This window comes from Zosterops lateralis, assembly GCF_965231275.1.
Source record: "Zosterops lateralis genome assembly, chromosome: 1".
Classification (NCBI taxonomy): domain Eukaryota; kingdom Metazoa; phylum Chordata; class Aves; order Passeriformes; family Zosteropidae; genus Zosterops; species Zosterops lateralis.
The window spans coordinates 55147658-55174837 of NC_139762.1; the positions used below are offsets into that span (position 1 = coordinate 55147658).

At 35.1% G+C, this 27180-nt stretch overlaps 1 protein-coding gene across 1 annotated transcript in view; it reads right to left on the reverse strand.

Annotated features, from left to right (window-relative positions):
* Positions 1 to 288: 288 nt before the first annotated feature.
* LOC310909146 (solute carrier family 12 member 7-like) overlaps positions 289 to 27180 on the reverse strand; it is a 56962-nt gene continuing 30070 nt past the window's right edge. The window contains exons 12-24 of the mRNA XM_083860711.1: positions 26617 to 26791; positions 24614 to 24732; positions 23830 to 23928; positions 21808 to 21927; positions 20023 to 20127; positions 17787 to 17955; positions 15833 to 16028; positions 14153 to 14322; positions 13867 to 13998; positions 11238 to 11345; positions 5176 to 5357; positions 1700 to 1833; positions 289 to 1239 (exon numbers count right to left, since the gene is read on the reverse strand). Coding sequence (XP_083716837.1) covers positions 1148 to 1239; positions 1700 to 1833; positions 5176 to 5357; positions 11238 to 11345; positions 13867 to 13998; positions 14153 to 14322; positions 15833 to 16028; positions 17787 to 17955; positions 20023 to 20127; positions 21808 to 21927; positions 23830 to 23928; positions 24614 to 24732; positions 26617 to 26791 — 1801 coding nt within the window. The 3' untranslated portion in view covers positions 289 to 1147. The remainder of the gene's footprint in view (positions 1240 to 1699; positions 1834 to 5175; positions 5358 to 11237; positions 11346 to 13866; positions 13999 to 14152; positions 14323 to 15832; positions 16029 to 17786; positions 17956 to 20022; positions 20128 to 21807; positions 21928 to 23829; positions 23929 to 24613; positions 24733 to 26616; positions 26792 to 27180) is intronic.

A 27180-nucleotide genomic window follows, 5' to 3' on the forward strand; every position in this document is an offset into this window, starting at 1 on the left:
TGGGCACTGTATCACTGCTGTTCTAGTCTGAGCAACAGACATCTTGACTGTATCATAAAGGAATAAAATTAAGAAAACCCAAAAGAATGGTTTATATGTTTAAAAAGACCCATTATTTTTAGAGCAGAACAATCTTCTGATACACTTCAGGTCTTAAACAACATTTACAAAACTAAAGAGTGCCTAAAAAGGAACAGAATTGTAACAGAAACAAATGTTTCTATTGAGCATCTAAACTTAAACTACTTAACTACTTTTCATTTCAAATGAAAAACACTTAAGAGCTCCTTTAGTTCAGAAAAGCAGATTTTATTTCAAACAGCAGCATACACATACAAAATTTTCAAAATATACATATCTGAAAACAAGAGACTGCATTTCATTAACTACCTTGCTGTGGTTTATCAACTGTTGAATTATATTTGGAACCAGGTGGAGTTTCTGCACCACAGCCTTCCTATGAGTTGAGTGCTCTCATGTTTCATCATTGGTATAATTGTGCAAAATAACGGTAACTGCCAGTACCTCGTAGAAAAGAACCCACACAGCTTGTCTGTTTACTGTCACCTGGAGGTATTTTAAATACAGAAATGTTATTTTTAACAGGTATGGCAAATAACAAACTTTCGGGAAACACCTAATGCACATCACAGACAAATTTGACTGGCTGTACACATCTCTGAAGGAAGGTTCCTGAACCATGAATAATTCCAACACAAGCAACATAGCAGCATTTTGGTAGGAAAAAACCCCAACATTTCCTAAAACCCTTCCCTTTTATTTAGATATAGAAAAAAGATTAAAATAATCAAAAGTTGCTTACATTTCTATATCTTTAAAAGTATGATTGTATTACCAATTATTTTGTTTTACCACAGCTAAAGAAGTGTCAGAATATGCTAAATATAAATATCCTAAGCCATCCACCATTTATTAATTCATCCTTTATTAATTTTCTACATAAATCTTCTTAAAATGTTATTTAAATATAACATGTTACTAGAAAAAAACCCACATCATCAGAAGATTTAGCTTGAAGCTAATTTTCAATGCACTAGAACACAATGAAGCTGCTCAAATTATGGCAAAAAACCTTTGTTTTCTTATGGTGGGGGTGAGTTGTGTTTGAAAAACACATGCAAACAGATTAAGAGTAAATGGTGATCACTTCACGTCCACTGCCTCGGACTAGGAGAACTCTATCTAGACCTTCTGTAAGAACTTCCAGAAATTCCATGTCTGAAATACAATTTGGTCAAGGAATTTTTTCAGAAGAGAAACAAAATACCTAGTAATCTCTCAAAAAGTCTGACATATAATGCAAAAATAGAGTTCAAAAATTTCAACAAAGAGTTTTTCTGTGTCACCCTTTACTGTCCTGTTACCTGGTTATTCAAGTGCAAGTGAGGTCTAACTTGGGGGAAATTCCCAGTTTTGCCCTACTAATCTACAGAAAAAGGTAAGAAGAGAAAATTTTAAAATTTGTTCAAAGTTAAGAAATACTTTATATAAATAACACCCCCTTCCCCCCCCTCAAGATTTTTTTATCTTTTATTTTTTAACTCTCTTTGTGTCATTTTCTTAAAGGCAGACTTATGCTTACCATACTTACTAATGGTTATCCCAACAGGTAATGGCAGAATCACAAAAATTAAATTCTCAGTTTCAAGAAATATGGAATCAACACAGTAAAGGATACAGTTTTCATCTCCTTTTCTGTTTTTAGGAGGTCCAGGCATATTGAGGAGAACTAGCTGAGCATGCTGTGATTTGTTAAGCACTACTCCGTTGAGCTTCACAGCAGTGTGCATTCTTCTCACATTTGACTGATTCCTAGCATGCAAAGAAACATTTTTAAGCATTGTCATAATACTCATGTAATTGAATCATACATTATTTATTCGAAATTATAAGTATGTAAAACAAGCTATTTTCATAGACACTAATATTTGTACATATTAAAAATAAATAAAATGCAATACCTTTGACAAGAACATTTAACTCTGAACTTCAAGCAGTTCTAAGTAAATTGTCAGAATGCACAAATCTTTCAGTTGTCACTTATCTTTTACCCAGATCAATCGAAACCTTGGTTTCAACAGATATTAAAGGTCAAAAAAGAACCACTAAGAATTCAGTTTATTCCAAATTTGCCCTAAACCAGGACAATGACTTCTATTAAAAAGTAACTGGATTTATACAAGAATTTCCAAACAATGAAATTTCAGCAACGCAGTGGAAAGATCACAGTATTTATGTTGTACAGTACAAGATTTTACTCATGGTCCTTTGGAAACATTACAAAATTCTGTGAGTCAGTGAAGAAAATTCAGAAACACCACAGAATTTTGAAAACATTGCCAGTTTCTCATTTTGTAACAGAAAAGCAGTAAGCAGTGAACGGAAATTGAGCTTACCGCTTTACATTATCAAAACTTCCTACTATTTTCCTTGTTGCATCTACAAATATAATTGTTGCAGATTTGTGCACAAGACGAAAAAACTGCTAGGATTAAAAAAAATGTCCTTATTTTTTTATCTCTCTTGTATGGTTTAGTGATTTTTCAGAACAAAATAAAAGAATAGTTCCCTTACAGTTCCTGAGAAACAGCTATCTGTGTAAAGTTAGCCAAGGCTGGAAATGAGTCATATGGTACAGTGTGACCAAAATATTCAAACTATATCTTATCCAAAAGATCTGCTGCTTAAAAGTAGTTTTGTTGGTTTGGGGTTTTTTTTTGTTTTTAATAAATAGTTAAAAGGCATTTGGCCTGAAATTTAGTGGCTAGTGGAAACCAGCTCTATCAATTAAATTGATTCTTCATGGTCTGCCACCTCCCATCTTCCCCCTACAAGAGAATGACATTTCTAAAACTGAATTTATCAGTCCCTCCAGGGGCATTTTCTTTCACAGTGGCTATCTATCCTAAGAACCATCTGTACAAAAACTATATATGGAACAAAGGAATCCTTGAAGCTCTGTTATTAGAAGCAGAGCTTCATTTTGAGAAGACCAAACAAGAACTGCGAAGAGAGGCAAGACTGTATAACTGAGATACATAAATATTGAACCTGAAACATTGTTAAACTAAAATACAGGGTGTAACAGTGTGACAGAGTGGGCAAAAATTCAGCATTGAAATAGAGGCCTGTGTTGTGTAAAATGTGAACTGAGGCTGACATCACTTATCCTTCAAGTATTGGCTGAACTCAAATCATACATAGTAGACAAAGTAAACTTCCAAAATTTTCATAAGAGCCTCAATTTGTTAAGCAGATAAAATTAAGAAAATGCTGAACTCTGAAAAAAAGCAGAGCAGTCAAGTGAGTTCCACTCAAGAGATGTAGTATTCCACTTCTGTGTGCTGTCATACTCAATGTATATCCAAACTTACGTTATTTCTACACATGCATGGGTTCATAGAAGACAGGCAAGAACTGACTTTTGATGAAACATGAAAGTTCCCTTTGTGAACAAATATTTCCTATTGTCCAAGTAGTTATAAGACAATGTGAGGCTATTCTTCCAGAATAAAAATATATTAATTTTTTGATGTAGTTAATTAGAACACTAAATATTATGCTAGTGCAAAGAGGTAGTGTCAAGTTTTATATTCCTGCAGGAACTATAACACATGTTTTGTGACTTACCTTTAATAGAAAGCTGATCATACTTAAGAGAACATTAACAAGTCACAATGATGAACATTTTTTCAGTGACGTGCTAAATCACAGTATATTAAACAAGGAACAAAAGAATACATGCATTGCAAATTACAATTTAGGAGCATGCATACAATGTACAAGATCACAAGAACCAGGGATCCTAGCCTATGTTGTTTAAGTGAAGTGAAATTTAGACTTACAGATTTCCCCATTCTCTATGTGAAAGGAAAGCAAATGCATAGGAAAAAAAAAAATGGCATCAGGTACATTTTTAAGTCAACAATATTAATATACTGTACAGGCACACCAAGTTTGAACTGTAATTTCTACCCAACTACACACAGTAGTCTTAAAATAATAATATCTGAAATCAGTGTCTTGCACAATTCCAAAGCAGTAATAAGAAATGTTTCAAATATATAAATTTTAAAACCCCCTAATGATTAGAGTGTAATGCAGCCTTTAGAGCAGGAGCACAATAATTTTTGGAATGTGCAGAAGGCAAACTGTTTCTAAAGAGCTCAAAGCAAATCCACAACTTAGGACTTTAAGGTACTAATTTTAAATTAAATGCTTTCTAACTGTATTGCCTATAAAGTCCTAGATTTAAGATGTGTTTCATTTAGATATTAAGATTTCCCTTGACATCCACAGTTTTGGTTTGGTCATGTGCAGGAAATAATTTCAGCTATGCTTCTAAGCACATTCTTCTAGAACTAAGAAAAGATGCATGTGAGTGCTTAAAATCACAGCATGAGGAAATAAACAAGCTGATTTCCCTCTGTCATTGTTTTTGTGTCTACTACATTGCTTTGATGCAGGGAGTAGCTCTTACCTATTCAAGAAAAAGACATTAAGGAATATTTAAACAGGAAATACCTAATATAGCAAGACATATATATTTACACAAGTTTTAAATTTCTTTAATTTACAGGATGAGGGCTGAATGTCCATTGAAAAAAACCAAACAAGCAAAAAAAACCCCAAACCCTCCCCAATGCCCCTCTATTCCCAACAAACCCCCCCCCCATACCCAAAAAACATGCACCCAAATAAAAAACATAAGCTAAACATCTTGAAAGACTATCTGCTTCTTTGTTACTCCCTCTAATAATAAACATAATAAAAATACAGGGACATATACACTAATTTTTCACGCACAGGAAGAAAGCAAAAGTTATCATTAAGCTTTTTAACATATATGCTTTCTGGTACAATCCAGAAGTTGAGTCTACAGCTTGAAGTCTGTCATATTTAAACTTCACTCACAACATTCTTGTGAATGATTTTTTACAGTCATTCCACCCAAATCCATGCTATTTTTACAAGGATGCCATTTAAGTTAAGTGCATGAAAAGATTATTTTTGTATTTGGTTTTAAATAAAGCAGAATCTCTTAAAAAACCAAAACCCAGATAAAACAACCAACTAACCCCCACCAACCTGCCCCCACCCAATTAAAATACACGCAATGAAATAAAAAGCTCAAAATACCACATGGATACTTACGGCTTCATGTTGAAAATATCTTTAAAGCCAGACGTATTTGAATCCTTGTTTTTATGCTTTTCTGCTACAAACTTTTCTTTAGTCCAGGTCATGTGCACTTTCTCTGGCGCAGCAGCAGCCACACTTGCTTCAACTGCTGGAGCAGAGCGTGAGGCAGTGTTTTTATCATGGATAAGCTGGGCCTGGCCACAAAACAAACAACCACCTTAAGATTCAGCCAAAACCAGCATTTGTAAATTACACGTTATTAAAATTTTGAAAAGGAGTTTCACAGTGGTAGAACCAAAGAAGCAAAAGAAAAATGCACCTTACTTTGAGAACAAACGTGAAACTATTGTGACTTCAGAATGAAGTGAAATTGCTTGTAAAAATGTTCTTATTTGTTTATATTTGCAAAACTACATCTTGCCTGCAGCATTACTTTTGTAAAGTAACTTTACTTTTGTAAAGTGAGGTTGAATTCCACCAGAGAGTACTTTATTAACATCAGGTTGTTTTGACAATGAAAAACTCGAAAGCCAGTTATCCCATTGTTGAAGAGTTACATTATTTTCTCAGATATTGTTGTAAACATTGTCCATTTCACGTGCCTTTAGCTGAACTACATGACTCTCATGATGCCAATATGAGAGTGGCTGAATTCAAGGCTAGCTATAGATTTAGATTATTATATTAGATTATTTATGCCTGCAAGAGCACATTACATAACAAATTCAACCAATCTAGCTATGGAGAGGCCTTCTCTTCCCTTTTAACAGTAGAAACTCACATCAACTTCAAGAACATACAAGCGCATATGCATGTGGGAAGAATATTGTGTTTTCTATTTTCCATTCCCCTTGCTTCTTTGAAAGAAAAAAAGAGATTAAATATTTACTTTCCCTCAAAATACCTTGTCTATAGGCTTCTCTATTTCCATCAAATGCAACAAAAATACATTACCTTAGACTCTGAAAATTATAAGTGAATTGGTATTTGGGGGCAGGATTCTTTTTGTACTTTGGAGTTTTCTGTTTTGGAGGTGGTATTTCTTTTTTCCTGTGATTGTTTGCTTTTTGTTTAAGATTTGTTTTAACAGTTCTGAAAGCTATTCAGAGACTTGTTAAATCATGAGTTAAAGCTCCTGTTCCATTTGGGAACCTCAGTAATTCACATGTTAAACATGGTAATTAAAAATTTCATATAGGTCAATAAAAAGCATTAATAAAATCCAAGCAGATGCAAATACTACTTTTGTTCTCAGAAAAGCGATTCCTCTAGTGGCTCATAAACTGTAATTGCAGGTGGTTTTAAATGCCTTTGAACTTTGGTGTATTCCCTAAATTATTTCCTAGCCCCTATTCTTCAGGATTCTCAAATTCTGGAATTCAGTTCTGAGGTTCACATAAATATCTCTTAGTATGGTCTTCCTACATTCACAGATGATTAAATGATGAGTAAAGACTACAAATCAGAAGTTACTGTGAATACAGTTCTATCACAAGAATTTAAAAAAGCTAACAAATACATGCCAATATTCCAAATACTATGCAGCAGTGTCCAATGAAATAAAATTTTAAAGGAACAACTGTAAGATGAGTTCAGTACACCTATGCTTCAATGGAAGAAAATTTACTATTTTTAGCAAAACAGTGAAACCAAGAGAAATTCTGGACCTATAATACATGTTTATAAAAACACAAACACAAAACCACATTTTTGTTAGTGCTATTTTGATACTAAGTTCAATTAATGAAACACAACACGTTGCTCTCTCACTCCATGACAAAAGGGAATACAAAGGTACACGGCACTTCTAAAAACTAGGCTACACATTTTACATGTGAGCAACACTTCAAGTGCACACTAAACTCATTGATTGCATCAGTGCATTTCCTTTCAGTGTCACGACACAGAATGCAGTAAGGACATACTTGGGTTAATAATGGTTTGCACTCCTTAATCTTCAGTACTTCAATAGAGGAACTATAAAGGATGTCAATGGTTTGTGAAAGCATGGAATATGTCTATTAATGTAACAGCCTGCTTCTGGCTCTTGAGAAAACAGGCAGTCTCCAAGAAAAAAGAAAAAATATTTCTTTTACAGAAAGTAAGTGTGAGAAAGAGAATATAGTTCATGTCACAGAAGTATCATCTAGAGACAAGAAATACAGGGTAAGATAATTTAGAAAAAAATATTAAAACTGTTCTATAACAATGAATGAATGATTAAGTTGTTCATGTGTAGTTTAGTTTGCAATAGTGGTACTTGAAGTGTTGCAATGGAAAATATGTCTAGTCAGGGTCAGCACTATGTCCAACTACCTCTTCCTCTTGATAATCATTAGTCAGCAGTGTCTGAGCATCTTGGACAATGGACAATGAACTGGAGTAGCTTTTTCTTCTAATTGAGCCTCGAGACTCATCTGTAATGCTCTGAATCTGGGACAAAAAGGTTATCAACAAAAAAAAAGAAGTCTACAGAAAAAAAGCAGATATCATATTATTCTTTATTTTAATAGATGAGATGTGGTATCTGCTTGTAAGGTTCTTTTTAAAATGCTTAGTAGTTAGTTATGAAGCCCCTTTACAGACATTTGTGAAAACAAGAAGCCCATTGAGTCCTTCAGTCTCTATGGGAGGCTCAAATATTCACTTGTTTTTGAGGGTCACATCCTTTCATATATGTATATATTCAGGTGAATTTTTTCACTCAATTACAATCAAAAGCATGAAAAAAAATAAAGCATGTGAGAAAGCTACTTTTCAACTGCAAAAACCTAAAAATCTAATGATTCACAAACTATAATTGTGCTCCTCACCTGTATGCACCCAAATTTCTGCCAATCTTACCTAATGGCACAACCCAACACAATTTGTTGGTGGAAAGAATTATTACTTTCTCACAAGTCCCATTATCACTGCCTTGCCCAAGAGTTCTTAGTGAGGATTAACCAGAGAAAGAAGCCAACCACCAAAAAGGGAAGCAAGAAATTAAATGAAGCTCTACATTTTCTTTCCCCTTTGTAGCACTATAACTAAGTCAAATAAATAACTGTTTGCCAGTTACACCTAAGTTGCCTTTGTTATGCTTTGCAGGCACGTATTGTATTTACACTCGAATAGAAGCAAATTGACCAAGTTTTCCAAAAAAGTAAACAAAAATCTGGTGAGCTCTACAAGAACACTCAGAGGCAAGATCAAATCAGTTCTGTTTTAAAAAAGTGACAGGAGAAGGGAGGGTGAGAGTGATTGCTCAGGGATAAAAGCATACTTATGACTGAAACAGCAAAGGAACACTGTACAAAACCAAATTCTCCACTTTGGGAAGGCCTGAGCCTCATTGAAGGTGTACACGCACAGAAGTGAGGTTAAAGTACTAATCTTGGTTGTAATAGGAAACCAAATTGCACTCACTATTCAAAGCTGGAATACCAGGTTATATTTGAATGCCTGGAGGCAGATATTAAAAAGAAAAGCAATGCTAATTTGAACCAGTGATACTCATAGAAGAAATGTTTTGGACATCAGCAAAAAATTGAAAGGAATGGTTCCTCTCATTTAAGAAAAGATGGCTAAAGTAAGAACAGGCTGTGCACACTGAGTGCATATTACTAATCTTGTAGCTCCAGAGGAAATGAAGACATAAACCACATTTTGTTATGAAAATACAGAAGAACAAGGTAGCTTTAGATATGTAATCAGAAACAATAAATGGATATGACTTTTATTTTTGGACAAGACAGTAAGTACTAGAGGTTCTTGGAATTATCAAGGATTTAACTTCAGACTCTGAAATAAATTCAGTGGTATTTTGAATTTTACCCTGCCTGATAAGAAGGAAGAAATTGATGCTATAATGGTGATGTAAAGTTCAGATAAAAGTGATTAATAAAGAAAGAAAATTATATGGAGGGAACAGAAAGAAATAAAAACTTCCAAGCAAACAGTACTCTGAAGTTTAGTCCAGATTCCAACCAGCTGAGAGTTGAGAAAAAATTCTTTTATCTCCTCTGCAATTTATGTGCTATAGAATACAGAGCTCCTACTAATCATGTGAAAGTTGAATCCTTCAAAATCTACAACAGATAAATCACCCAAACTCCACTGGGGAAAATACTACTGTTCATCAAGGAAACAATAAAACTGAATAAGATGTACAGAAAAGTTTGGATTTTTACTGGAAAGATGTTAGGCAGGCTCAAATTGAAAGAAAACTACTATGATAGGGGTAAGAAAGAGGATTTACAGCAATAAACTGTAACAATAGCAGGCATCTTTAAGATCCTTAAAAAAATCCTATGAGGTGAAATATTAATAGAGAGAAGACGAAAAATAAAAGGAAAAAAACCATAAAAACCCCAAACTCCTTAGACTTGTATGATTAACACCAAAAAAGAAAAGCTATCTGTTTTACAAATAAGCTATTAAACACAGTAGACTTCTCTTTTGCCATGGGATGGAAATCATTTATGTGATGGCAAAGTCAGAGCATTCACTATCTTCTACATCACTAAAACATCTTGATAATACAGAGTTTGCAGAATAGATGAGGGGTAAAAACACAAGTCAAAAGGAAAGGACTTATAAGTTACAAATATTCATAAAAATAGAGCTGAATGAAGTTTGTTGCTATAATATGCAAAATAGTAAAGATAGGGGAGCAGCAAAACCAGCACTTCCATCTTGATACTATAGGATTATATTAGTTGGCCTAATTTTGGTTCAAAAAAAATTAGTTGATGCATAAAGCATTCAAAATAATGCAGAAACTAAAACACAGCCAGTGTGATTTGAACAAATTTGTATTATATTGTGCAATATGGTGTATTTGTAAGTCATATGAGGAGCAGCTGAAGGATGCAGGACTCTCTAGCATGGAGAAATGGAGGCCCAGGAAGAACTTTCTCACTCTATTCAACTTGTTTTCCCCAATGGTTTGTCCCTGACCTCCCCATGAGTTTCTCAAGATTGGTTCTGTCCCAGGTTTGTTCCCTCCTTTACCTGTTGATCAATGATTGATTCCTTCCCCTGTTCCAGAAAGTTCTACTCTCCTCCACACCCTGTTGGCTCCTCAGCTTTGTACTCTCCCTTTGTATTCCATCATTGGTCACAACCTTGTAAGCCACTCCCTGTGATCCTCCCCTACTGGATGGTTATTGGATGGTGTATTGTACCCACTCCTTGTTCCACCCATTTAAAAGATCCAGGCTCTCTCTGCCTGGCCTCTTCAGCTACAATAAACCTGTGGTTGGAATCTCACACTGAGAGCCTCCTCCTTCTCTTTCACCTGATCCTGGACGTGGCTCACTCCGTTAGCTTGGGGTTGTCAACCCCAGAGGTCCTGCCTAGGCATATTCTACACCTTGGTAGCGTCCAATGTCGGGCACCAACTGACACGTTTTCCCTTGAATCTCCAAAGCCCTGGCTTTCAACTACCCAGAAGACAGTTGTAGAGAGGTGGGGGTTGGTCCCTTTTCCCCAATAACAAGTGACAAGACAACAGGAAATGGCCTTAAGAAATACCAGAGGATGTTTAAATTGGACAGTTGGAAAAATTTCTTCACGGGTTAGGGTTATCAAGCATTTGAATGGGCTGTCCAAGGGAGGTGGCTGAACTTGAGTCTCTGGAGGTATTTAAACAACAAGATATGGCACTTAGGGACATGGTTTAGTGGTGGACTTGGCAGTGTTAGGTTAGTGATCTGACTTGACTTAAAGGTCTTTTTCAATTCCATAATTCAATAAATGATTCTATGATCCTAAGACCAAATCACAATCGAAGATAATCAGCATAGCTGCATAATTATGAACCTTAGCTACTGATGTCAAGTTTGGAAAGGCTCTGAATGTATTCCACCAACATTTGCACTCTACAAAACCAGGAAAACTCTTAAAATCTGTTTAAATATAAAATTATTTCTTTCCCCATGCAACTTTAACCTTGCGAGTAAAACTGGTAGTAGAGAAACACAACACAGTTATGAAAGTTTTTGACTAGTTAGGAACTGATTAGAAGCCACAGCCAAAAGACAGTACTTCCAGATTTTTCACAGAACATATTGTCAAGTCGAAGTTCTTACCTCCCTTTCTCTTTCATTCTTTGATAGCTGCATCTGTTTCAGCATCTGAGATCGTTGTTCCATCATAAGTGTCTTCTCATATGTGAATGCAGAAATATCATTTTCAAACTGCAAAAGAAATTGGCATTAGAAACACCAGAAGAAAAGTACTATTTAGGAGAACAACAATTAGACAGTGTATCTATCATACCTATATTCATTTGGTGGTCCTGGATGTATTCATGGTATTAGAGTAATCCTAAGCATATAACTGATCAATCACTTCTGTCCTCATTCTTAAAACCTAATCTTCAAACAGCAATTGCATACAGTGAACTATTCTACTGTAACAATATTTTTGCGGTTTTATCCAGATTTTAGGCACTTGGAACAGACTTCCCACTATTCTGTTCCAACTAGGAGAAGCAAGAGTTGAAAGCATTTATCTAAACTGAGTCTGCATTGCTGCCACCTGAGCATGTGTGTACATGTTTGTTTTCTTTAAAACTGTAACTGCTAGGCACAAATAATATATTATCCTTTCATCAGTGAAAAATGTTCATAAACAGAAGACACTAGGAAAAATTCTGGCATATATTCTGCTATCGGCTCAAAACTAAAATACAACATAAAAATCTATAGCAGTCACCTGTGTTGTCACAGATTTGTAACATATCTTATCCTCTGGAAGATTCTCAGAATTAAATATTATCCACAGAAGAAAAGAAAAATTTGTATTTCTGTAGTGGTTTAACCCCAGCTAGCAACCAAGGCCTATGCAGACTCTCACTCTCCCACAAGTGGATTTGGGAGAGAATCAGAAGGATAAAAGCTATAGAATTCATGGGTTGAGATAAAGACAGTTTAATAGGAAAAGCAAAAATTGTGCACACAAGCAAAGCAAAACAAGGTATTAATTCACAGCTTCCCATGCACAAGTCCCCAACATGCATAATGGTTACTTGGGAAGACAAATGGCATCACTCCAAACATTCCCTCCTTCTTCCCTCTTCTCACCAACGAATATACTGAGCATGATGTCATATGGAATACCCCTTTTGTCAGTTTGGGACATCTGTGCCAACTTGTGTCTCCTCCCAATCTCCCTCAACTTCCTTGCCAGCATGGCAGTACAAAAAGCAGAAAAGAACTTGGCCCCGTGTAAGCCCTGCTTCACAATAACAACGACATTTTGATATTATCAGCCCTGTGCTCAGCACAAATCCAAAACACAGCCCCATACCAGCCACCATGAAGAAAATTAACTCTACCCCAGTTGAAACAAACACAACTTTCTATACTGTCTTCTGCTTAAAATTCAACCAAAGCTGAGCCTTCTCATGGCACTCTGTGTTCTTTCAACTGTACATGCCACCACATTTGAGACTTTTATGTTTAGTAGTCTAAGCAAAGAACAGTAGATTTTTCACAAGTAATTTTTTCTTAAGCAATTAAAACAATTCTTAAAATTGTTTTATGATTGATTAGCATGATAAACCTTTTAGTACGTTCTGGTGATTCTAAAAACTAGTCATGGTAGAAGTTTCGGTCCAGTTTACTCATCCTCATCTCACTTCAGAACAAGTAAAAGTTTTGGTTTTTGTTTTTTTTTTTTTTTTTCCCATGAGTCTTACTTTGGACATTATGCTAGTCATCTTTAAGTGCTGGAAATTACATCCTTGGTTTCCAAAAAAAGTGGGCCTAGACAGAGTATAGCTTTTGTCCTTTCTCATAAACAGTTTATGACCCATGATTAAAAAAGGAAAAAACTTACAAAATTCATTTTGTCACTACCTTGACTTGTGAAACTGTAGCTATACTGTCCTGCTGCTCAGTGCTGGCTGAGGCTGATGATGCCAAGAACAACTCTCACTGGAGCCTGGGAATTCCTTATTGTGGGAATACAGCTAAAGAGCCGAGCTGGGAGCACTGCTCAGCTCATGACAGAAATGGACATGTTAGCATTAGTAGACCACAAGCCTTGGCAACCAAAAGCAGAAGTTTGAGAAAGGAATGTAAGAGACAGTGATGTGCTTGGTAGGATACGTGCTTAGCAAGCAGAACTGAGATAAGATAGCACATACCTGTGTTAGTTAGTGAGAGGCATGACTTAAGCAATGTACTTGGCAATATTACTTGTTATATAATGAGAAAGTATATAAACTCAGCTAGGTGTATCAATAAACAGCTTCATGTGCACAACCCATGGAGTCCATGTCTCTCAGTCAACCGTCATCACCTTACTCTAGAGAGGTATTCTTACAGCAGCTGGAGACATAGACAAATCTATCCTGTCTCATATTATATGTCATAGCTTATTAGATTAAGCACATTCAGCCTTCCATTTCACTGCTTGCTAAAAATTCAAGCTTTTTCCTCCCTGAATGAACCAGCTCTATGGACTAGTCCTTATAAATAAAGTAAGAATTAACACATAAAATATCTCAAACTCTACTTGACAAACCCATTAAACTCACTACCACACTAGCGTTGTAACATGGTAAGTTAATGATGCTTAACTTCTTGTTCTTTGTGGGACTACCATCTTTCAATTTCTATATTTGAGCTAATATCCCTTTATTTGAAAAAAGCTAAATCTGCTTTCCCAAGTTTAGTCCCATTTGCAAATTAAAAATATGTAGTAACAAACCATTTCAACAACTTCCACTTGAGCATTCAGTCTAAGGTGGTACAAGAACATCTGAAGATCCTTTTTCATTTGAATGCTATTGTCATCCATTTGAGCAACGGTGAAGATACGCATTTTACACTTTCTCCAAACCTACAATAAAAAGAGATACATTATAACAGTTTGTAACACTGTGATTACTATTACCATGCATAATTTGAACAAGGTGAAGGAGTATTTAATTAGACACGCTTAGAACCATTCGGTGCTAGAAAATTAAATCCCAGCCATTTTCTGTTGTCCTTGCCTTGTGCTGTCGAAGGAGAAAAGGCAGCAACATCAGCATACCACCATCATGAACAATCCACCACACATCGATGTTTCCCTCAGTAAAACGTTCTTGATTTGTTGGAAATAAGTCAATGTTTTTAGCCACCAAAAGTGCTTGTTGAGCTGCAGTTGTTTCTCGTACAGTATCTGTAAGGGAAAACAAGACACTTGATCAAGAACTCCTAGTTTTCATACGAGGATTTTGCTTTTAAATTCCAAAGTTTAAACCCTCCTTTATGTATCACTGAACAAAAGAAATGGCCAATGCTCTAGCTGTACACTGACTCATGGATGGTAGCAAATGCTCTGCGGGGATGGCTAGAACTATGGAAAAAGACCCATTGGCAGCACAGAGGTAAAGCCACCTGGGCTGCTGGATTGTGGCAAGACCGCTGACTGGGAAGAGAATTTGGCTGTAAAAGCATGCTGTGTAGATGCACACATACTCAAAAGTCAGGTTACTGAAGTACGTTGCAACAACAGACAAGTGCGTTGGGCAGCCAAGAATGAAGTTTCTCAAGTGGATGTGAACTGACAATATAGGCTGAATTACTTCTGGCTCAGTGGCCCAATGATATCTTAGGTCATCAGGAAAGAGATGCAACATACTGATGGGATTGTGATCAAGAAGTGGACTTAACCATGGACAACGAGAATGGACTAAGACAGATGCACCAGTTGTAAGCTCCTGATGCAGCTTGCAACCAGCCCTCCTGCTCTGGAAGACACTTAAATAGAACTCACAGCCATGGACTAAATGAACTCCAAGAGACATCTTGGAGGAATGGATATTGACTGTGGAAATGATACTTGTTTGTGCGTGTGTATATACATATACATATATATATATACACACACACACACACACACATATATATATAAAAGTTGGAAGGTGTAGGATCTGGGCATGACATAAATGGAAGAGAATATGGGGTGGATAATGTTTTGGTTCTGGCCAGGACAGGGTTAACTTTTGCAACAGCCAGGAGGGGGCATGGCTAGGACCCAGGGGTTATTCTATACCAACTCAGGTCACTGCCAGGGGTAGGGGTAAGAGAGGCTCTTCCAAGGAGAAAGGGTTTCCTCTGGTTGAATAATCATGGGGCCAGTTCAAAGCCAGAAGGAATGGCTGAGTGGCAACAGTTCTGAGCCAGAGGGACTGGTTGGGGTGGCATGGCTGTGGTTGAGTCAAGCTCCATTGTGGACATTTTTTGCATGTGAATCACTCTCTTTTGTATACTTTTTGTTATTAACACTGTTGCTCTTACTTCTCATTTTGCTTTCTCATTGCTGTTTTCAGTAAATTGTTCTTCTTTCTATCTTTACCTTTTGTGCCTCCAATTTTTCTCTCTAACCCAGCCCAAGAGGGGTAGGGGAGGAGGAAGGGGGGCAAGCAAGCAGCAGTGTTGTTTGGAAAGTCTCAGTGGGAGCACTAAATTGCTGAGTAGCATTCATAAACCATGACACTGATTTTAGTGACCAACCTGCTTAGAAGAAGAAAAAGCAAACCTGTGGTTGAATAGGGCTGAGAAAACGCACTACAAATAAGTACTCAATTGTCCACCAGATGTTCAGTAGCATATTTTCTCCACACAAAAAATACATCAGTTTCACAGCTGAATTACAAATGCAAATGAAAAAGTCAATAAACACATACCAACAAAGTTTTTCCATGAGAAACGATTTTCTGTCTGTTTCCATGACTGTGGCCATGCCATCAGGACCGTGTTGTGCTTCATTCCTCCTAGACCAGCTGACTGAATCAAATAGGATATTCCATCTCTGAAGCTAGGAGAAACCACAACCTGGCAAAATCCTTTAGTCCTTTCTACAGCCATTAAGACCTTTACATTCTGCAAGAGGAAAATTACACATAAAGAAATACAAATCATCAACACTGAGGGTTTATCATTTTAAACAGAAGGGGATTTTTAAAGACAGATAGAAGAAATCTTTTTTTCCTACAGGTCTCCTAGAAACTCTTTCTAGTTTAAATTTCCCAAAATCAGTGAGGCCTGCAGATGCTGAAACTTTTACAATTCATCTTCTTTTCCATTTTAAAAGCAATAGCTTCCTGAATCTTAACACCAGGTCTGACTTTCTAGAGAACCCATGGATTAGGCCTCCCTTTAACTCATTCATTTTCCATCTCTCAGAAAAACAGCCAAGTTACACCATCTACAAATAATGTTTCAAATTCTGGTGGGTAAACAGTTTCAGTTTAAAGGATTTTTTTTTTCTGTTTTATTTCATAGGCCTGATTTTGTACTCTTCTTCTTGTTTTCTACTCATACATGTTGATAGAACAGCTTAGTAACAACTACTTTCACAATATAGCATGGCTAGACTTTTCAACTTGTTTTCAAGTTAATTGGTATCTTGGAACCTTTTCATGCCATATCAAATAAGCCATCTATCTTTATACTTTGTTATTTTAAAAAACACTATGGATAAGCCTGAAAACCAAGAGGAAGAAAAGAAAACTGTGATGAAATGGGCAGTTAGCTATGTTAGCTAGTCCTTTTCAAGATTTTAAATGCTCATCTATTTAAGAGATACCAGGTCTGAAAAAATCAGAGGGGGTTTTTAAAAACAGCTTTGAAGACTACTTAGATCAAAATAGTAGACATAGCAACTGGTACTCTTTTGAACAACACTGCAGAAATTGACCAATATGGAAGATACAATGGCAATCAAAACCTACTTTTGGACATTTTAATAAAATACAATAAAATACAATTGAATATTTTATTCAATACAATAAAAAACATGATACTTTCTCCAAACCTTTCCTTACCCTATAAAGACAGGAGTAGGAGAGTTTGCATAGGGAAGTAAAAACAAGTATTATTATTAAAGAAATATTGAAACTAAATTCACTTGTGTTTGTAAGCATAGTTGAACACCATTTTAAATTATAAGACAACTTACTATTTTTTTTCATACCTATCTTACTGTCTCTGGAGATATGGTATAAATAGAAAAATAAAATAAAGCATCTCAAGAAAGATCCTGTTCACAGTTTTTCAGCAAAGACTACTCCTAATCATAATTCTGTTATGTATTTCAAGAAGAATGTAGAAAATCATATCATGAGGATGACATTATGTCAAACATTTGCATTTGTTACTCAAACATTAAATTTTTTGTTAAATATATGCTGTTATCTTAATGAGATAATTTGTTAAAAATTGGTGTTTGTTTGGTGGGGGTGGGTGGGTTGTGGTTTTTGCAGGGGGCTTGGGTTTTTTGTGTGGGTTTTTCATTTTGTTTTGAGGGTTAATTTTTTTTTAGTGTAATTTGATTGTAAGCCCAGGGCTCTCAGTTTTAAAGAAAAAGCTAGGAAGTATCAGTATTGACTTATCCTATTAGAAAATTTTATAAATCTATTAAATCTATTAAATTTATTATTTTATTAAAATTTCATCTTGCTACATACACTAATCCATTCTTTTCATATAATCATTGATTGTGCTGAAAGCAAAAATAGGTGTTTTATCCAATATTTTACAACAGTGTGTTTTCATTCAATGTATGAGTTATCCAGATCCAGACTCAACATTTGAATACTAATGTAAATTACAAGTATTTGCAAGATCTCTTTTACGTACCTCTTCAGCTTTCTGAGCTTCCACACATTTATCTAAGTAGATTCCCTGAAGCACAGAACCCACAATAGTCAGTCCTTTACCAGCCTTCAACTGAGAGGTAAAAGAAAGCAATCTAGGGTGTTTCACTAACTGCTCGTTATCCAAGTTTAACAAGACCAAAAGCTGAGGTCTGCCAAAAAAGGAAAAAAATGTTTAGTGCACACACAGAGATTCACTAGGAAGAACTGGAAAATGAAAATTAACAATTAATAAAATGCAGATTAATTGCTTAATTCAATGGAAAACAGCCAACTCGTAAGTAGGTAAGCCATAATTTGCAATAGCAACAACAGTTCATGTACAGAATAGATAAACCATCACAATGTCATTTTGAAAATCTCCCTTAAAGATCAATTTTACCTAGAAAATTATAGAATCACTTCCAATGTCATCTGGTGCAACCTGCTTCTTGAAATGACTAAAATGAATGTACATCACATTGTTTACTTCTCTATTCAGTTGGATTTGGAAGACCTCTAGAAACAGACCTCTGGGTCATCTCTTCAATGCTAATTATTTTATCATGTTCTCTTATTCGCCTATCCTTGAAATATTACTCCATCTTCTTAGTAACCTTCTTTTAGGTTTGGCATGTTTGTAGGTTAGTTACAATAGCTTTTAGAGTTCTCTTCAGCTGCCTCCAAGCTGAATAAGCATAGATCCCTTAGCCTCTCCCCAGAGGAGAAATGCCCCTGTGCTCCAACCATCATCTGCAGTTGTATCTATTCGATACATCACGTTAGATAAACATAGACGAAATATTCTAAATGTATTCTAACGAGTGCTAAACAAAAAGAAATATTTCGCAATGTATTTACTTTTCAAGGTACTATCTATCCTCCTGTCAATACTGCCCAGCATGCCATTGCCAAGAGATACCACTGGATTACTATTTACTGGGAACCACAGGTTCTTTTTACCAGAGCAGCTTCCCAGTCTTGTATCACTGTTCTGAATACACCTGCGCCAGGTACTGAACTCGCAGCTATCCTTCTGAATTTTTATTATGTTCTTAACGACCCAACCCTCTACCTGCATCGGTCCACACAAAAGGACAGGCAACCCCTTAATCATACCAAAAGTAACCAAAGTTCAGTTTCAACTGCATACTAGATGAGGATACACTCTATTCCCTTTAATCAATATTCAGTCTACTTTTTCCAAATCAACATTTTATCCTTTTCCTGACACTGCTGCAAATTCAAAAGACTGATGACAAGTTGGATCATACTTCCCATCTCAAAACTGGGACAGTTTAAGATGTAACAAGATGCTTCAGTTCCAGCAATTACATTGACACAACAGAAAGATACATTATTGGGAACTGAAGCAGTCAAATATTTGACAGGATTGTCAGCACTACGTTACATTGGTGTCTCTGAGATGCCAAGTTCATCAGCCCCACAAAAAATGGTAAAATAATACCATTATACTGAAGGACAACAGAACACGGCATGTGCATGCACCATGGTACTATCACTGAGCAGTGACTAGAATTAAAGTATCACATTACATTCATCAGAAGTGACAATGTGCAAATGTCCTTAATTTTTAAATGTTAAGTAATTTTTTATGTTAGCTTTGAGGAAAATTAAATTTAACAAGTTAAAAAAAGAGTAGTAGACACCTAACTCCATTACAGTAAAATGTGAGATTTTGTTTAAATGGCATCTAAGCAATTTAGAAAGTGCTACTATTGAACGAAGCTATATAAAAAAGAATACCACAAAAATGAATTTAAACAAAAAAGGGTACTCTGTAGATCTGTACAATGTATTTAAGAGGCAACATACACAAAAGCAAAAAATAAAATATTGTACTTATGGAATTACAGTGTTTCTTCTGTAGAGACAGTGAGACTCAATGATGATTGTTACTTTGAATCTGAAAAGTCTATAAATAATCAAACATTACAATTCTTCTGCATTTTCGAAAACCATGTCAACACCATATGGATTTAAGTTCAATTTAGTTTGCCCATACTTCTAGCAAAGTTGGTTAGATGCTGACCATAAGTTATATTCCATTTCAGTAAAATAAAAGTATTGTAATGACATCACTGCCATGCCCAAGTTGTCAATTGCACAAGCCCAAATGAGTTTCATTTTATCTTTACATTACTGCTTCACCGGCAGCATTTCCAATATATTTACATATTTCAAGAATTAAGTGACCTCCAAAAAACATAGGACTCTACCTCCAGTTCTTGGTGTGAGGAGGACCATCTTCAACACGAAGTAAAGCATAGCGAGCTGCATTCAGGGACAGCCCTCGGATTCCATCACCCCATTCTTTTTCCGCTCTTCAGGATACAAAAGAGATTTAATTTAATACGGTCCCATTTATTTATACAAATCCAGTATTTTTTTCTCACATGGGGAATAATAGATGTAAAAAATTATCACTCTTTTTTTGCATGAATGCATGAAAAAACCTTGTCTTGTAGACTTAAATCAAGATTGAAGACTAACCAAGGTGAAACAGTTCCAGGCCCCTTCAAGGTAATTTTTTCCATATTTATAAATATTTACTATAGTCTAGTTTATTCATACTTCAGAAGCATTTTTGTAATGGTAAGAGCTACTTAAGCTGCTTTTTAGCACTGGAATGAATAAGTGAAGGATTCTTACAAGGAATTATTTTGAAGTAGCAAAATTAGCAAGTGAAACTTGACTTCATGTGGATTAGTATAATCTGTCTTGTCCTCAACATCACCACTACAGCCTTCTCAACTTTCTTTCCTTCCCAGCTTCTCTCGCAGAAAGCCTAAAGCTCCACCCATTCTGCTGACCATTTTCAGTCTCCCTACATTTTCCAGTCCTTTAAATTCCAATATTAGAAAATGGGTGGTTGAAAGTGGTCAGGAGAATGGATTCTACAATGGCAAGGGGTCCATCTCCCTTGCCCGCCTCCCTCCCTCCCCCTGATTTTCACTCATGAATTTTCTCTGAACTTTGCTACCTCTAGAAAAGCATCTCCTTCAACAAGGTACATGTCCTGGTATGTGCCAACGTTTGGAGAATTTATATATGAATTTGGAATTATGCCTAATCTTATGTAAGCACCTATATATATATATACACACATGCACGCAGAACTGATCTGATCCAACTTCCTCACTAAAATTGGGAAATTAATTTCCTTATCATTAGCCCAATAAATGGAGATTTTATAATCCAGGAAAGCATCTAATCTGGAAATGGAGATATTAAAAGATGGAGCAGTTTATACCAATGGATCCATTTAAGACCCGTGCTTAATCACTCATCCAAACAAGTGGCCTAGCTTCAATTTTCTGCTCCAAGATCTTACTGTTTTCTTTCAGCATAGGGTATCTTTCATTAGAAAGGGATAGCATGCACATTTAGTGATAATAATTACCTGTAGTGTTTGTATATGTTGTTTAGGGTTTTTTTTTCTTTTGGGGGGGGGCAGGTTGGTGTTGTTTGCTGGTTTCATTTTTTGGAGTTTTTTTATGAACACAGCATGCTCTTTAAGACTCATAATTGCTCAGCATGTCCTACAGGTAGGACTATTTCTTGACAAATGCATATAGTGCAATGTATGTTGCAATTCGAAGATTAATTCTAGAAAGTAATCAAGTCCACACACAAAAACCAGTAGAGTTTGAACTTCTGCACAAGGTAATAATAATTTATAGTTCTGTAATAGCTGCTGCTTGATATTGAGAGGTAATGTTCCTGAAGTTCAAAAGTTTACACCATCATCTCTGCTCCAATGAGAGTTTCCCAGATATATTGGATATTATTTCTGTCAGTTCTTGCTCTTGAAAAGTTTGTAACAGAGCTTCCAGGGAAATTCAAATCTGAAAACTTGTAACCCTTAACAGAGGTCGGATCTTACCTTGTTTCAAAGAATACTCTGAAATTTATTACTTCAGTTGTATCTATTTTATACAAAAGAGCTTTTTGCTTAATGGTAAAGATATTAAATATAGAATAAATAAGATATATGGTCTTACCCTCTATATTCTATGTATTTGTATATACATCCTGCGATTAGCATGGCAATCAAAGCATAGTACCAAGAGCAAATGAACATCAAGGCAAGACATAAACTCATCCCCAGGAATGAAAGAGTCCTAAAAGAAACCATTTTTTTCCATTTTTTAAATAGGCATGCAAATGTTCTACAGAGTTAATTTCTTATTTAACTTCCAGAAAGGCCTTTCTCCTTCAAAGGCTATTTTTTAGCTACTATAAAATAAAAAATACACTGTCCCAATTTTAGCTTATATGAAAAAATTGCATTCAGAATCTTTGTGTGACATAAATAATGCATCTAAATTAGAAATAACAATAGATTTACTACATTTGTCAGTGTTGAAACTCCACTACCTCCAAATAAGATCGGTTTCAATCAAAACACATTATCACTTATTAGTGTTGATTTGAATTTAAGCAAAAAAAAATTCAAACAGTAATAAACAACTTTGTTGCTTCCAGCAAAAATAGTTGATTAGTTTAAATTCAGTTTGACTTGTCAATTCTATTCTTCATTTCTGTTATGGACAGCCTCTTGGCCGATAACACATGTCAATAAAATACAGAAAACAATCTTTTAAAGGTTATAAAGAGAGAATGACTGTAAGCTGAAAAAATTACAAAAGCATTTCCAAACTTAAGTCTATATGTCTGATTTACCCACGCTTATCAAATATAGATGTAAATCACCTCAAAATGGACAGTCTTGTGTATACTTTTAGTCATATACAACCTCCCAAATTCATTTTCACCCAATTTCCAAATTAGAGCTAACTTTGACTATATTAACAGGGTGTCAATATAGTCAACTTTGGTTTGGTACCTTTAGTTTGGTACCTTTAGTTTGGTACTTTAGTACACTGAGTTCAATTTTAAAGTAAGGAAATGCTTTCTACCAGTTCTGAAGACATCAGTCTCGTAGTTAGTGTAAAAGAACAATAGCTACTCTTTTATGCCTGAATTAATCTAAGACTCTACTTTCACTCAGAAAATAAAATGCCATCTCAATTGCAGCTGAACATTCCAACACCTGCTTTGGCTAGAAGTAGTCACACAGTGAGTCAGCTGCCTCACTGACATTTCTGAGAAAAATATAAAAAGGAATTGTTGCCAAATGTATGTATTTGGAGGGTTAGGTGTCAAAACTAGTATGTAACTACTGAGGAGATTTACAAACAATTTTTTTTCAAAGTTAAAACCACAACATTTAATTTTCACTCAATTCTTTAAAAGGAAAAATCATAAGTAACTCTTACATCCTTGAATCATATCAGCTTATCTACTAAATGCTCTAGTAATTAAGGTCATTTCAGCAGTAAAATTTCTCAAAAGAATTATTTTAATTATATTATGTACTTTAAATATATAGTTTAAAAAAATCAAGAAGTTTCCCAATCTTAGTTTGAAATGTTTAAACTCTTAACCCATTAAAAAAGACTAAACAAAAACCCCACATTTTCACATTTTGTATTATTGATCTTTACTCACTTTTTAAAGGGTTGACCTAAGTTATCAAGTGCAATGCCCAAAGCATATTTTAAAACCAGTCATCACATCAGCGAAGAGCCAACAGATGTATATTTTATGAGATTTTTTCTGTAGAAGTTTTGGGTTTGTGTATTTTTTGCATAACCAAAATGAAAATAATCCTAACCTTCCTGAACACTTCCACCAGTTCTCCTTAAGTATATATATATAAGGCAGATTTTATGGGTTTATATCCTCATTTTCACACAGAAGATCTCTTGGCTTCTAATCAGAATAAAATGCCATCCTGTAACCCCTTTCCAAACCATCTATATTCGCCACATGTTTTCCTGATCACTGTTATTACTATGGTGTCATTCTAAACACATGAAAACAAATTATGCTCTTATTGAGTGCATGAATCATAACTCATTTAAGTCAGTAAAGGAGATTTTGTTTTATTATTGCAAGAATCAACAATTTAGCACTGTATAGTTAGTTTCAACCCTTCTGAATGAAGAAATGTTCCCTACCAGTGGTAATACTTGAAACGAGGTCTCCAGTTCGGAGTTCGCAAAAGCGTCTGAACTGCACAAGCCAGATTTACAAACATATAGCACATAAGGAAAAACCTGTTAAGAAAGGAAGAGCATTTTCTAATGAGAAATGTACTAGACAGATGTGCATTAAAATCTAAACACAATCCAAAAAAGAGAAGGAAGGTGTCCACTTTCCTGTACACTGTGTTCACAGTGGCCAAGAGAACACAAGACATACATTACGATTACTTACAGAATGTTAGGCCTCAAAATATGGTATTACCATAATATAAAGTCTCAAACATGTATTTTTGGAGACAAATGTGGCAAATAACTGACAATAACGGTGTATCATTTTTGGCTGGGACAGAGCTAATTTTCTCCTCTTTCTATAGTAACTCAGATAGTATCATGTTCTGAACAAAGTCAATAAAACAAAATTCTAATCATATTCTAAAATATTGAATTTTGTCTGTCTCTGTTAGATGCACTTGACCTAAAATAGCAGTAATTGTTATATTAAAATCCAAAATTTTTAAAGTTGATCATATTTTTATTAGCATTCCAGACCTCCGTCATGGAAAAACTTTTTTGTGCCTAGAAATTAGGCCAAAACATATCGTTGTTTCATGTTATCTCCAGGATCAAATAGGAATATAATTTTGCTAGAAAATGAAGCTTAACATGTATTATTTCAAAAAGAAAAATAATTACCTAATTAATTTTAAAAGAAAAAACTATATAACTGAAGAACACAAAACAGCACAATCATACTTACATTGATAGAATTGGTGCTACACTGTCCAATGAGGCTATCAAAATTCCTATTTCACAAATACAAGCAGTGAGGAGCAGAGCCCAAGTTGGTTCTCCATTTGCTTTTCCATGACCAAATATCTAGTTCAATTCAAGTTTACAGTAAGATTAGGGAAAGTCATATACAGTAATAAACTATGGTGCAAATCATGAACTAACTTATTTAGTGTTAACTGCAACTAAAACTAGTTATAAGTTAAAAAGGAAAATGATGCAATCTATACTATGAAAAGCCAAAACTAAAATTGCAAAACACATATTTCCAATATGAAGTATGCTTACTAAAGTAAGCAATGACAATGTAACATTAAAGTCCAATGGCAGTGGTTGTTAAAATAATCTTAGGAAAATTAAAAACCATATGCATAGAGATTTATGCCTAGTAAAAAGCTAATATAGTTTAGACCGGTATTTTTTGTAACATAGAAATTAGGTACTTGTACAATTCAGTACTTGTTAACATAATATTGATCCTTAAAGAGAACTTAGATAAGACTATGATCCTGCACAGAGACTACCAAAAACTGTCTTGCATGTGGTAATTTCCTTTGTGGAGAATTCTATATAGCTATACTGGTGACAGATGGAAAAATGCTTTGCCTGAAGTTCCAGTGGTATTTTTTCTCCCTCATATTCTGCCATTCAATTACAGAAATTGGGTCCTCATTCAGTCTCCATGCTGTCTTCTTTTAGCTTCCTATTGTCCATCAATTTTCCTACCATAATATTAAAATCCCCCTTTTTTTCTACTCATGTTTCAAGCCTTTTGGGTTTTTTACTTAAATATGTCATACTATTGCTTCTATAATAACTTCCTTGCATTTCCTTGATTGTCCATGCAGTAGCCATATCACTCCAAAACAGCAAGACACTTGAGGATGCACAAATCCCTCTAAATATCCTGCTTCTCTTCAATTTTCTTTCTCTAACTCCCCAAACCACAAATCCTTCCTTTTGATTCTTCATTCCTTTCAAGTCTAACTCTGAAGATGTGTAATCACAATAACAACTGCTCTCTACGAAATTTTTGCTACAGGCAAAAGTAAATTTTTCTTTTTTCTTTCTCTTTACTACCCAAAACTTACAACTTATTGCATTAAAAATCCCTTTCCATTGACAAATCAAACTCCACCACTATTCAGTCCCTCCACCCTAGCATACTTAGTGTATTTATTTCCTGTCACAGAGACACAGTCTTGCAAGTCTTGAGGTAAGGTAAGCTTTCAAATTCCAAACTTCACCATAGAGATCACAGCTTTGCTCTCCAGATGCTATTGTGTTTTGGAATTTTATTTATTTATTTTTAACTCAAGTGTAATTGTCTAGGTTTTGCAGAAGCAGCCCAGAAAGAATTCTCTCATCATCTTCTATTTGCCAGTTCCCTTACTTTGAAAAAAATCTGATTTATTTCCTCCCAAAACAGAGAATGCAGAGATGTGGGAACAAATCTTCATGTTTGGAGTCATGGGATAGAATTCTATTGTTACATCTTTGCTGACTTCATTTACCTCATAAAAATGAATAAAAATTAGATTTTCATCTCTGCAACATGAGAAGTTTCATGCAGTTCCACAGTGAGATTAAATAACTCTGTTCAAAAATACAAACAGCAAACACAGCCTAGAGTCTAGAAGTTCAGTTATTAGTTGCTTCTTAGTTCTTTTATTTCCATTTATAGAATACTATATTCTCAGTTTGGAATCACTAACTTCTATGTGTAAAAACAAATATAATTAAATTGCACTGCACAAAAATAATGAAGCTCAAACCTTGTGGTACAATAGCCTGATCTATTATTCTACACAAATAGAACTGAGCTTCAAATTTTTTCTTCACACTCTACCGGAAGAGCAGAAATAACGCATGGGGGTTTTTTGTGGGTTTGTTTGTTTGTTTTTTGTGTTTTTTACAAAATAGAAGCTACATTGGAAGTACTATAACAACAAGAACACAAAATAATCTCACTTGAATAAATGGTACAATGCCATCTCTTGCAATGGCCTGCAACAGCCGGGGCGCACCAGTGAGGCTCTGCAGACCAGCACCACACGTTGAAAAGAAGGAACCAATCACAATAACCCATGGAGAAGGCCAGGCCAGTGTACCAACCACCAGATTTCCATTAACTGCTTCTCCAAACCTTAGGAAAGAACAGGAGGAAAAAAACCAATTAAAACAAAGCAAAAAAGAGTTACAAAGCTTAAAACAACTTTTACTATAGCTTCAACACCCATATTTCAATCTTTCTCGACAACAGCACTTTTTAACAAGAAATACTATGTTAGAGCATGCACTATAGGACTTCCCAACCAAACAAGCTCTCTTTATTGTGCTGTTTTAAAGAAGATATAATCACTTCACATTAAGTGCTGCTTCTAAGCAGATATGCTGCAATTATCAGATATCTTGGCAATCTTTTCTGAATTAACAGCAACAGCAGGAGTCTGTACATATATATATCTTACAGATCCTTGTGACAGCTAGGAACTAGTTTGCAGAAATCTGTTCCACTAGTAATACAAGTATATC